This window comes from Equus caballus, chromosome 8 (assembly GCF_041296265.1).
Source record: "Equus caballus isolate H_3958 breed thoroughbred chromosome 8, TB-T2T, whole genome shotgun sequence".
In the NCBI taxonomy this organism is placed as follows: Eukaryota; Metazoa; Chordata; class Mammalia; order Perissodactyla; family Equidae; genus Equus; species Equus caballus.
The window spans coordinates 2403493-2417351 of record NC_091691.1 but is presented as its reverse complement, the minus strand read 5'-3'; the positions used below and the strand labels follow the sequence as shown (position 1 = coordinate 2417351).

At 39.4% G+C, this 13859-nt stretch overlaps 1 protein-coding gene across 8 annotated transcripts in view; it reads right to left on the bottom strand.

Annotated features, from left to right (window-relative positions):
• The window catches only part of SPECC1L (sperm antigen with calponin homology and coiled-coil domains 1 like), a 136088-nt gene that overhangs the window by 85254 nt on the left and 36975 nt on the right, over positions 1–13859 (bottom strand). For all 8 annotated transcript variants that reach the window (XM_023646701.2, XM_070276027.1, XM_023646697.2 and 5 more), the window contains 3 exons: positions 10934–11087; positions 4126–5756; positions 2629–2836 (listed from right to left, as the gene is read on the bottom strand). In XM_023646701.2, the coding sequence (XP_023502469.1) occupies positions 2629–2836; positions 4126–5756; positions 10934–11087 (1993 nt within the window). The remainder of the gene's footprint in view (positions 1–2628; positions 2837–4125; positions 5757–10933; positions 11088–13859) is intronic.

Sequence of the window (13859 nt, the reverse complement as noted above, 5' to 3'; positions counted from 1 at the left end):
GCTAGAATCCTCTAGGGAAAAAAAACCCAAAAAACTCCTATCAGACTATGGAGATCTAACAACTGAATGCAACGCATGAAATTTGTTTGGATCCTGGTTCCCATAAAAAAACTATAATAGACATTTTGGGGACAGCTGGGAAAATCTGATTATGGGCAATAATTAGATGACACTAAGGAATGATGACTAATTTTACTAGATGTGATAACAATATGGTGGTTATAAGAAGAATGTTTAGCAGTTGCATGCTGAAATATTTAGTTGTCGTCATGAGGTCTACAACTTACTGTCAACTGGTTCAGTTAAACACATACACATAGAAGGTACATACTGCAAAACGTTAACAACTGTCAAATCTAGATAACGGGTGCTATCTATAATAGTCTTGCAGTGTTTCTGTATATTTGAACTTTTCATTTCAAAACATGGGGAGAAGCTACATCGCGAAAAAAATTTTTATTCAGGATTTTCAGCCATTTTATAAACAAAATCGACATAACGTTAACGTAATTTTTATTTTGGCAATGATTTGTAAAACTGCACCCCAGGAATCCTTACCATCTAACAATTTTCTAGCTATTACCCCAATTACCACAAGGTGTCACTCTTTCCACATTAAAATCAAAAGTCTTGCAACAGAAAAGGCTATTATCATCAGTATTAAATGGAAAATGTACTGAACTTCCACGTTAATCTGAAAAACTTCAGAACCTCTTACATTTAGGAAGTAAAATTAGATAAATCCTCTTGGTTCAGAGACAATGAAATACAAACTAGATATAAATGTTAAACTAAAAGTTTTTAAAACTTTAGATGAGAAAATTCATCTCTATGACCATCACCGTCTCCAAGAGATACAGTCCCACAGTCACCTACTTCAGTATTCAGATGCCTCCGAATGTTCCGAATAACCCTGGGGTCAATCTACAGATGCTGGGTCAACTAGCCAGTCAGAACGGCCTTACGACACATTCAGGGCTCCTGCAAATGACCCACTATTTTCTGGAAGCAGTTCAAACCTTCCCATCTCCCCAGCTCTGCACCCATAGCACAGGGGATCCGGCTCAATGCCTAGTAATCATCTGTCAAGGAGTAACAAACCGTTAGATCTCAAAGGAGCAGTATCATGAATCCAAAGTTTAAAAAGCTTTCACCAATGCATCCAAAAGGGTTACTCCCATTCTCCTGTCGTCACCTGGATATCATTAAAGTATACTACAACTTAAAATTTGTTAACATTTAAGGAATCTGGATGAAGAATACATAAGAATTTTTTTAATGGATTATTTGGAAATAATTTCAAACTTACAAAAAGGTGCAAAAAATAGTATAAGGAACACTCAATAACCTTTTCTCAGATCTGCCTACTGTTAACAGCTTTCCCATCTGTTTGATCATTTGCTATCTTCTATCCCTATGCCTGTCTGTTTTCCTGCCTCTCTCTCTCCTTAATTTTTTCCTGAACCCTTTAAGGACATACATCATGGTCCTTCACCCCTAAATATTCAGTGTGTGGCTCCTAAGAATAGGGACATTCTCTTATACAAACACAGTACAGTTATCAACTTCATAAACGTATACTGATATGTTTATCGAACCTACCATCCACACTCCAACTTTGTCTACCATCCTCTAGAGCACGTCCGCCTACAGTGCTGGACCTAGTCTACGCACGGCTGTCACATTTAATTGTCATGTCTCCTTAGGCTCTTTTAATCAGGAACTTCTCCATAGCCTTTGTCCTTTATGACTGGCATTGTTGAGGAATAGAGCACCACTCACTCCTGTGTTTTTAGTAAAACATTTCTCATTTTTTGTCTATTTAACGTTTATGATTAATTGAAGTTATGCCTCCGCCAGAATACAGTCTAGCTGACACTGTGTCCAATGTGACCTCTGTCACTTACATGATCACCCGGTCAAAATGTTGCCCAGTGTTTCCACTGTATAATTTCTGGTTGTTTCTTTTTCCTCACTTGCAACATAATAAACAGTCTGTGGGAAGACATTTTAAGATCATGCAAATTCCTGTTCCTCATCAAATATTTTACATAGAAATGCTTTGTACTATTTTTGCAACTTCTTAATGTCTGAAATAATTACAAAATAGTTTTAAAAAATATTTTATTTTATAAAGCAAACAAAGCAACTTAAAATCTGAGTTTCAATTCTACCAGATCATAAAGTCTCCATGGTAGGGAGGAAAATCAGACAAATAAACTAATAAAAACCTGTGCCTTAGGCATAAGATTATGAAGGGTCAAGATTTTTTTTGTTTCAGTATACTTGCAATCACTACAGGTAGATAATAAATGGCTTTTCCTAAGATCTCGAAAATAATAACCGTATTAGCTTTTCACTTAATGATTTTCCATAATTAACCACAGTTTTAAAGTAATGCTTCCACTTAACAGGTCACCTTCAGGACCACAACACTGCAGCCCGAAGACTACCCTCCAGCGTGTGAAGCACAGTGCCACGTGCACATTTCTGCTGGCCACTGTGCACTGCCTTTGAACTACTGCATCAGCCAAAATTACTAATTTTTATTTTGTCACTGAAGGACAACTACTCCCACATGTTCAAATGGATAGGATAAAAAGGAATGAAAAGTTCCCCAGCGCTTACTCTCTAAATCAGAGATAATGAGGTTGTCATGAAGTTTCACGGCTCGATGCTGTTCTACTTCGTCTTCAAGTTCAAAGATGGTTTCTTTCATGTCACTCCTTTCGGTCTCTTTTTCTTCCAGCTCTGACCTTAATTTTTCTAATGTCATATTCAAATCTTCTATTTGTTTCTTGGCTTCTTCTTGGAAGGCTCGGTATTCATCTTCTACCTATATAAAATCGTGCAGATTAAAAAAGTAAGAGTTGTTCTAAGAAATTCTGGAACAGAGGTATACACCGTTTCAAATGGAAGCTAAGTGTGAGCTGCCATGCATGAACTAAAACGATCTGTGTAATAACCATTTAAAAGTATGAAAAAGCACTCTACAATAACAGAGGACTTTACGTATTATGCTAACGCTTAATTTGTTGCCCCATCACTGACTGAAAGTATATTGACATATGATTGAACTTAACTAGATTATTTATGAGGAAATTTTGGAAATTTTCCCCTCTCCAAAGTTTGGACTGAAGGCAAGCATTAGATTAATGATTAACATGCTCTCCCACAAAAACAAAGTCTGATTTGTGACAGTTTTAATTTTTAAAATTAAAAATGGAAACAAAAAAACCTCTCAAATATTGTCACTGCAAAAGTATTAGTTCATAGCACCCCCTAATATATATGCCCCAACAAATAACACATCTCCTAAATTCTATCTCTAAAAGTCATCACTAAAAAAATTAAGATCTAAATTACTCCAATTTTAGGCCAAAGATATACTAATGTTTCTTACTTTAAAAATCACTGCACTAAAATGGGAAATAAAATGTAAGACAGAATAATCAGACAACTCATGCAAATAAACATGACATCAGCAATCACGTGAGGCACAGAGCCCTGGCCAGAGTGCCAGCAACCCTGGGCTGCAGTTCTGACTGAGCCCTCACTATTATGCTGCATGTAAAACAAGGGAGTTGGAACAATGACCTGTAAGGTCTGCGTCAGCAACAAATCATAGGCCTCTAAGAAACAGGAGCCTCCACACTCCAAAACATTTTAACGCAGAACAGAACTCTATTTGAAAACTCCAACCACAACAGGATAAGTAGCAGACACTGCTAATCCCACAGACTGGAAGACAGGCTCTCCATCTTTCTTACACCAAAATGCATTAGACATGAGGATGTAAAATTGCATGACAAGCTCCTTGGGTGTACCCAGAACTAGAGACAAACTCTGTTGTTAGTTGTAACTCTAGCCCTATCCCCTCACAGGCAGGATGACAGTAACAAAATGCAAGTAAGTGAAAGTGACATTATTATAACACTTTTCACATTACGCTAATAAAAGAAAAACATTCTCAAGTTTTAAAAAATATCAGCTTAAGAACAAGCTAATGACCAAAAAGAAAAAGCTAACGACACACCACACAAGTGATGCTGGCTTTCAGTAAGCATGTTGTTTACTGCATCTGTGTAACGCTAATCCAGAACGTTTTATCTACTTCAACAGTACCTTCGCAATGGTGTCCTGCAATCGATTGGCATCATTTCGGGTGTGAGCCAGATCTTCCTGTAGGCTACTAGCCAAAGTCTCTGCTTTTTCTTTGTCCAGCCTGACACTCTCCAAGAGATCCTGAATATCAGATTTGTCTCCAGAGTTATGGATGGAATACAGCTCCGCCACTTTCTGCTTTTCATTCTCCAACTGGGCCTTCAGGCGATTCATCTCTATCTGGTCACTGGCCACCGTGGCTTTGAACTCCTCTAATGTGCCTGCCAAGGCTGCTTTGCCCTTCTGTTCAGACTCAATAATTCGTTCCATATGGTGATTTCGTTCTTTGAGTGCCCCTATCATTTCTTGAGCTTCCTTGTTGTCCTGTTCTGCCATCTTCAAAGTATTGCTTAAATGCTGCTGGACACCTAGGAGCTGCTCCCGTTCAAAACGGGCATTCTCAGCTAGATCCATGTAACGCTGTTCCAACTCCATATAGCGTCCACTTTTCACATCTTCATCTATGACGTAAGAAATGTGATGTTCATCTAGAAGGGAGCGGAAATATTCAATCTGTCGGCTAAAGTGTTCCAGCTTATCACTCTGCTGACATAAAGACTCCATGAGAATAACCTTCTCCTCTCCAAGCCTTTCATTTTCACTATTCAGCTCTTGGGTAATCTGCTGTAAATCAGCTAGCTCTTGCAGAGTTGCCTGAAGTTCCTCACTCGTACTGTGTTGGTTCTCTTCCATCTGGTGGATCCGCTCAGTCAAGCAAGCAACAGACACTTCACTGGCGTTCCCGCTGCTCCCCTTCCGAGAGCGCTCTATGCTCGGGATGCCTTCCGACTCTGAGGACGAGGGTGCGTCTAGGGCATCATCACTCGATGTGAGGGGCTGGTACACCTCACTGCACTCGCTGTCTAGATTGTCCATAGAGTTACTGTGCTGATGGTCCATGAGGGTATTTTCATCCTGACTCAAGAGATCCTCCACTGACCCAGGGGCAGAGCCTTCCACCGAAGAAGTCAGAGTCCCTCCTCCATCACTCTGGTTACCAGGGGTGATTTCTGGGCTCAGGGACTGATAGCCAAACAGTTTTTCAGAATTGTCCAGCCTCTGCTCCAGGGAAAAGCCCAATGCATTCAACCTGTCCTTTAACATTCTGTTTTCATTTTTCAGCTGGTTGAGCTCTTCACGGATGGCAGTATTCTGTTCCTGTAACTGCAGTAAAGTGGACTCAACATCAGTCGGCTGGTGAGCAATAATGGCTTCCTTCTCAGATTTCTCATCACCCTCAGAATGATCCTCATTAATGCCCAGCTGAGCACGCATGTCTCGGAGTTCATTTCTCAAATGCAAAATTTCCACGTCTTTGGTTTTTGCCAGTGTGAGAAGCTCTTTCACTTTGGCTTCCAGAGCAGCTTTGTCACTGATCTGATTGTCCGATTTAGACTTGCTCATGCGAACATCACATTCTGTGGCAGTGCGACTGCGGGAACGTTTGGCCAGTGCCACGTCATTAGCTCCCTGACCTGCAGAAGGTAGTTTTTTGCTCTGGTTTAGTCGGGTACGTTCACGCAATCTTTCTCTAGTAGAACTGGATTCTTTATTACCTGTGGAAGTGCTCCGCTTGGCTGAAGAACTTGTGCCTACATGTTTAAAACAAAGAATTTAAGGCAAAAATACTCACAATAAAAAGGCACACAGTTTTATGCCCCAGGTCTAATGAGATGAAACCTAGGGATCTACACACTGACCATGACCTATATTAATCTTGCCTTACTGTAAAATTCAGTTTCCTCAAAACCAGAAGATCATTCATCTTTTAATTATCAATGAAAAGAACATATACAGTGAATTGTACACTTTAAAAGGGTGAATTCTATGGAATGTGAATTTTATCTCAATAAAGCTGTTATATTAAAAAAAACTTACACACATTAACTTGAATTCTAAACCATAGCTTTCAACAGGTGGCCAGGGGCTTAATATTCTAGAGCAAGCTAGATGAAGATGACTCTAGGATAAGCCAGTCAGGCAGCAAACTAACTGTAGGAACAGATGATAAAAGAAAATGACAAACGAGCAAGAAGGGAAACACAGCCTCCAGATAAACCAAAAATCTAAGCTACCTACAATAAACACAAAAAACATGGCCAAAGTAAATGCAAAAAGTTTTCACCCCACAGAATGCCACATAAATAGTACCAATAACAATAATTATAACAACAGCTAACATGTACTTAGCACTTACTACACAGACACACACACACATTAACACTTCCTTATACAAGCCTCATTATTATCATCCTGTTTTACAGATGAAGAAACTCACGCAGAGATGTTAAATAATTTGCCAACATCCCACAGGTAATAAATGAATGAGCCAAGATTCAAACGCAGGCAGGCAGTCTGGCTCCAGAATCTGCAACTTAACCTGTAAACTATACTGCCTCTCTAAATGTTAGAAAACAATGACGCAGTAATGCTAAATAATGAGGGCACATTAATCAAACAAGCTGCATGAATCACACTATTACTTAACTGCTACAATTTTAAGCCTGAAAAGAACTGATATGATCACATGTTTAATATAAAAAGAAGAGGAATATGTTTAAAGAATTATAAACACAAGAAATAATTGCAATACTTTTTACTTTGAAAAATAAGATCTAGACCTAATCGGTAAGTATTTTTTTTTTTTTTTGGAGGAAGATTAGCCCTCAGCTAACTACTGCCAGTCCTCCTCTTTTTGCTGAGGAAGCCTGGCTCTGAGCTAACATCCGTGCCCATCTTCCTCTAGTTTATACGTGGGACGCCTACCACAGCATGGCTGCCAAGCAGTGCCATGTCCGCACCCGGGATCCGAACCAGCGAACCCCGGGCCGCCGAGAAGCGGAACGTGCGAACTTAACCGCTGCGCCACCGGGCCGGCCCCTAATCCGTGAGTATTTTTAAAGAACCTACTGGTTCTTCATGTGGCAGGCATCAGGCTGCAGAGGTAACAGGGAGCTAAAGGTCTAAGTGAGGTCGGCAGACAACGACTAATTCTTCCAGGGGTCAGGTGTGAAGCAGGGCAAGGAATTCTGGCGCCACAAGACAGGCAAAGACGAGGAAGCAGAAGAGAGGATGGCACCCAGAAAGGAAAAGCAAGGCCACACAGTTAATGGAAGCAGCAGGGGAAAGTTTCTACAGGGCCCTGAACGCCAGAGCGAATTCAGCGAGTCACAGCGATAAATGTTCAATAAATGTTCTTGAGCAGGGGAGAAACATAAGGAAAGAGCATTTTTATGGAAACTGATCTAGAGGATCCTAAGTGAAACATGAGGAAGAAGATGAGTGAAAGAGGAATGAGGGCAGGCAGAGCAGTAAAAGGACAGTATTGGGAGTAAGTCCTAGATTTCCACAGGAACAGATAGGGTAACAATCTGGAACAGGTTTCAAAGGCAGAAGTAACAAGATCAGGCGAAACAACTGCAAATGGAGGCCAAAAGAGGAAAAAGATGGTATAACGTTTTCCCGCAATATTAATTCTCTTCCCCATTTCTGTAAAGGGTACCACCATCCTTCTTATCTAAACCAAAAAGGTCTGTGCGTGTCTGAAAGATAAAAGGAGCCAGTAATGAGCGAAGGGATGGAAAATGCCCCAAAAGGAAAGGAGAGGTAAGGAAACAAGAAGAAAGAAGAGACAGAATATGAAGAAAAGCTCCCTTTCTAGGATTATTGTGACAAGTGTGCAGACAGCAGAATCTGAGGTACAGACAATGGAACTGGTCTTAGGGAAGTCACCGGGAGTAAGTAAGGTAGAGCAGATGAAATGAAGAATTAAAGATGTCGTCATGGGCTGACTTGTGTCCCTCAAATCCATATGTCGAAGCCCTAAACCCCAGCACCCTCAGAATGTGACAGTATTTGGAGATAGAGTAATTAACTTAAAGACATAATTAAGTTAAAATGGGGTTGTTATGGTGGGCCCCAATCCAATATGACTGGTGTCCTTAGAGAAGAGATTAGGACACAGACACAGATAGAGGGACAACCACGTGAGGACACAATGAGAAGGCAGCCATCTACAAGGCAAGGAGAGAGGCCTCAGAAGAAACCAAACCTACTAACATTTTGATCTCAGATTTCCAGCCTCCAGAATACCACCATGTGTCGCTTAACCATGGGGATACATTCTGAAAAATTCATCATTGGGTGATTTTGTAGCTGCGTGAACATCACAGAGTGTACTGACACAAACCTAGATGGTACAGCCTACTACACACCTAGACTATATGGTACTAATCTTACGGGACCACTGTCACATATGTGGTCCATCACTGATGGAAACATCATTATGTGGCTCATGACTGTAGTGAGAAACTAAATTTCCGTTGTTTAAGCCACTCAGTTACGGTATTTTGCTATGGCAGTCCCAGCAAATGAACATAGCTGCACAGAGTTGGACTGGGACAACCGATCCAGGGAGGTGATAACTGAATTCAGACTTGAGAAGGCAGGTGGCATTGGTCAGCAAAGAACCACATATGCAAACACATGGGATCTCTCCCAGCAAATGCTAAAGGCTGGAAACAGGAAGAGATACACATGATATGAGAGTATTTCACTTCCTTCTAACCACACAAGCTGCTGTGTTAAAGGTGGTGACAACCTCAGGCTTGAGAGTAAAAGACCTAAGGTTCAGTCCTTGCTCCACCACCAGCTTTGTGGCCTGGTACAAAATGGGCACCCAATAAACATTTACTGGGAAATGAATGCATGGCCTTGGGCAAGATACTCAAGCTTTCTAAGTGTAGCTTTCTCATCTCTAAAATGAGGATAATAATAGCCTCAACCTCATAGGGTACAGAAAGGATAAAATGGAATAATGCCTATAAAGCACAAAGTAAGGACTTACGTGTTTCCTCCTGGAGATCATACCACACTGCTATTATAACTAACAGTGGGGCATGATCTGTGACGGAAGGAAGAATCCACAGAAGGCCAAAGCAGGAGAGAGGATAGTAGGTAAACCTGAGCTAGGAAAAAGTCTAATACACACAAGAGGGGCTGATAGCCTAAATAAAGACGACAAAAGAAGGTCTGTAATAATTTTTGCCAATTTGCTTCCATAAGCCTCATTACAAACACATGATCTTACGTTTACTAGAAGTTTTAAAGTTCTTTTCTATAAGTGTGAGAAGTAACATACGATAGCATTACTCCCCAGACTATAGGATGAGTTAGTTTATGGACTTCATCAAATCTAAAGACAAACTGCTGCCAATGAATGAAGAAGAAGGGCAGAATGGGAATGAAGAGATGTAGGATGGTCATCAAAGGCTGCCAACATCATGGAAAGAGAGACAACCAGAAATAACGTGCCTCCTGATGGATGGATAACTACCACCTAGGAAGGAACTCCAAAAAAAAGAAACCTGAACCTGTCCCATCAAGGCTCTAGACCCAATGACATTCACAGTAAACAGAGAACAAAGGAACACGGTCAAGGACATCATGGGGATGTAATATCAAAATCCATATCATGGGAAGCTCTCCAGGTCAAAGAACTAGTTCCACAAAAATTAAATTCCAAGAGGGTCCAGCCCTGTGGCCGAGTGGCTAAGGTGGCCCAGGATTCGTGGGTTCGGATCCTGGGTACGGACCTACTCCACTCATCAGCCATGCTGTGGAGGCATCTCACGGACAAAGTAGGGGAAGACTGGCACAGATGTTAGCTCAGGGCTAATCTTGCTCACACAGAAGAGAAAAAAACTAAATTGCAAGAAAAAAGGGAGGGTAAACCCATACATTTAAAAAAGAAGGGGTTTAGCCTTATATATGTTATATATATATTAAATATGTATAATACGTTATATTATTACATATTAATATTAATTATATCTAACAATATATATTTATTATATTGCAATATTACACTGTCCTTACATATACATGCATGTGTGCGTGCACACACATACACCCTTCCTACGCCACCCTTCCCATTTTTCTCTCCTCCCTGGCTCCTTCCTCTCTCCTCCTTTCTCATTCTATTATGTCCCATTTATTCTCCTGTCTTCTCTCCAGAGCCTCCCTCCTTCCTACACCCGACATCTCAGGGGCTCCTCTCCCCAATCTCACAGTTGGAGACTGAGTTCCACAGTCAGCCTGGGGGTTCACAGGTGTGGATCCCAGGCGCAGACCTACACACCACTCATCAAGCCATGCTGTGGTGGTGTCCCACATACAAAATAGAGGACGACTGGCACAGACGTGAGCTCAGGGACAATCCTCCTCAGCAAAAAGAGGAAGTTTGGCAATAGATGTTAGCTCAGAGCCAATGTTCCTCACCAAAACAAATAAAATTAAAAAATTTTTAAAAATACTTAAAAGACACATCAGCAATGATTATATATGGACCTTACATGAATCCTGATCTAAACAAACATATAGTAAATATACATGTAATATTTATGAGACAGTTGGAAATTTAAATACTCAATAATTTATGACTTGAGGAATGATTATTATTTTCAAGACTGATAATAGTATTGTGATTATATTTTTAAAAGAGTCCTTATCTTTCAAAGATAAGTAAATATTTGTGGATGATTTTATGACATCTGGAATTTGCTTCAAAAAATTAAGGGGGAAGGTGGGCGTCAAGGAGTTAAGATTGGCCATCAGTTGAGATGGGTAATGAGGACATGCAGCTGAAATACCAAATACTCTTGTACATGTTTGAAATTTCCACAATTAGATGGACTCCCCTCAATACCACTGTCCTCTGCCTATGCAAACAAACAGGCAGTTTACCTCTTACGCGGAGTGCCACTCATACCTGTGCTAGTCTTGGATTTGCTCTCCACGGTGGTCATGGCAGGGGCAGACGCTAAAGATGCTGTGGAAGGGCAGGTGCTCTTCTTTCCTTTAACACCATTAGTCACTGTCACCCCTCCAGCCATTCCAGCTAAAAGGTCATCACTGCTCTTGGTCTAAAAGCAACAGAAAATAACAAATTGTCTAGATGAAGCAAGATTAAATAACATTTTGAGACTACACAAAGCTCTTGACTTTTACATTGAGTTCTAGAGCTCTACAAAGACCTTCTGACAGTTACCAAGCAGGACATCACACTGTGCTACAGAAACAGAATCTCTTACTGGTTTATGAGCAATCACATACTTCTTTTTAAAATATGAAAATCATATACGTCATTTACAATTTTATGGAAGCCACTGTTTGCCCACATGTGCCAGATTTAGTGAGGGATGGGAAGTAGTGAAGACAGCCTCATCGTTACTCTTCCATCTAGGATGTGGCTTATGAATAGGGATCATCTGAACAATATCACATGGGCTATCTCAGGAAAGTTCTATAACGCCACAGGAAATGCCATCCTGCAATTTCTAAAGAAAAATATCACTGGGAACCAGCCCAGTGGTGTAGTGGTTAAGTTCACGCACTCTGCTCCAGTGGCCCCCGGTTCGTGGGTTCGGATTCTGGGCACAGACCTACACACCACTCATCAAGCCATGCTGTGGCAGCATCACACATACAAAACAGAGGAGGATTGGCACAGATGTTAGCTCAGGGACAATCTTCCTCAAGTAAAAAGAGGAAGATTGGAACAGATGTTAACTCAGGGCCAATCTTCTTCACCAAAAAAAAAAAAGAAAAAATATCACTAGGAGTCAGAAATAATCTTCAGTGCTCTGAAGCGATTCAATGATGGAGCCAATATCTACAAGAAATTATTTTGAAATTTATTTTCTTACTTTATCTATTTTTCAGTAGTTTAATTTAAGCCAAAATGGAAAGGAGACTTTTTTAAGGCCTAATAAATAAAAAACTAGAGATTTTATGGTTAGGGAGAGAGTAAGCCTAAATGATCACACTGCTTGAGAAAGATCATTTGTAATATTTATTTATATTTTATAAATATGACTGAAAAAATATGAGCTTTTAAAAAAAAACAAGCATTCTGGATAATTAAATTGGGTATAAAATTATTACTTAAGAAAAATATTGAAGAAATCTGTTTTTCACTTCTAGAAATGAGAAAGAACACAAAGGAGTTAAAGATCTGTGGGGAAAAAAGCCCTACTTTTTAATAAAAGAATCAAGAAGTTTTGTCCTGTTAAGGTGAAGACATAAGTTAACCAACTGACTTACACCGCTTTCTATCTGGAGCCATGCTCAGATAATCATGATAAATTCATTTCTACAAACTAAAATGGTTCATAAATAACTAAGCTCTAAAGATTCTTCCAGTTCTAAATGTCAGTGACTCGAAATGGAGGAGATTGTTCTCGTCATTCAATTATGAAAGTTAAAATATACTATTGTATAATTAAGTTAAAATGTACCATTAGGTAGGTCGATCTGTCTTACTAAAAAAGAGGCAGGAAAATGATTAATGTTTTAAATAACTTAAACAGAATTAAGCTTTGCTAATTCAGAGTTGTTACATTACGAAAAATCTAGGTTATATACCAAGGAAGGGGGATACTGCATTCATCATTAAGGACTGTTCGTTCATATTCTTTAAAACTAGATTCTGTTAATGAAATTGGTCATCAACTGTGATTCAAAAAAATTGTAAATCAAGTTACATCTCCTTCCTGTCAATTTGTACCTTATCCAGCAATGAAAAGTAAACTCAACACACTCTTACATTTTCAAATCATCTTTTATATTCTGTTAATAAAAACTAAAATTATCTTTGAACTAATTTTTCTTCCTCCATAAGGTATTCTTTCCTTTCACAATAACTACATATGAAAACCATGCTACACAGTCATGTGATAAGTGGCTTAACTGTCACACTTTTCTGTTCACAGTCAACCTTTGGGTAATGGCAAAGTTAAACATACATCAGAGCATCAAATCAAGAACTCTGCAATTACTATAATTACTATGATAGTACAGCACTGGCACATGAATAAACCAGTGGAATAGAACAGAATCCAGAAAGAAACTGCATGTATCAACGCTTGATCGATTACCAAAGAAGCAGTGCAGAAAAAATCAGTTTTTCAAAAAATGATGCTAGGTTAATTATATATTCATAAAGGGGAAAAAAATGAATGAGTCTTATTTCACATCATAACAAAAATCATTTTCACGGCTTTCTAACTATGATTCAAAATCCTGAATGATAAAACAAAGAATTAATAAATTTGACTACATAAAAATTAAAACCTTAAAAATTTTTCTAAAAACTTTTGTATGGCCAAAAAAATCATCATAAGCAAAATAAGAAAAAAAAAACCATGAGAAACTGGGAGGATGTATTCGCAATATCTCATAGATAAAGGGGTAATATTCCTAATACACAAAGAACTCTTCAAAACTAGGGGGAAAAGGTAAAAAACCACACAGAAAAGTGAGCAAAACGAACAATCACATACAATCAATTCACACACACACAAAACAAGATGCTCAGTCAAGTTCACAGTAGGAGAAATGAAAATCAAACAACAGAGACCCCACTTCACACTACCCAACTGGCAAAAATGAAAAGGCAGGAGACATTCTGCTGGGAAGGACGTGGGGAAACAGGCACTCTCGCAGGCGTTCCTCAGAATGCACCCTGATAAAGTCTTACGGAAGACTCAGACAACACCTAACAAGCTACACACGCAATTACCTTTTGCCCAGAAGTCCCACTTCTAGGAATTAAAGTCTCACTTCTAGGAATTAAGCTGAAGACACACCTCCAATCATACAAAGATACATATGCAGAAGGTTATTCATTACAGCAT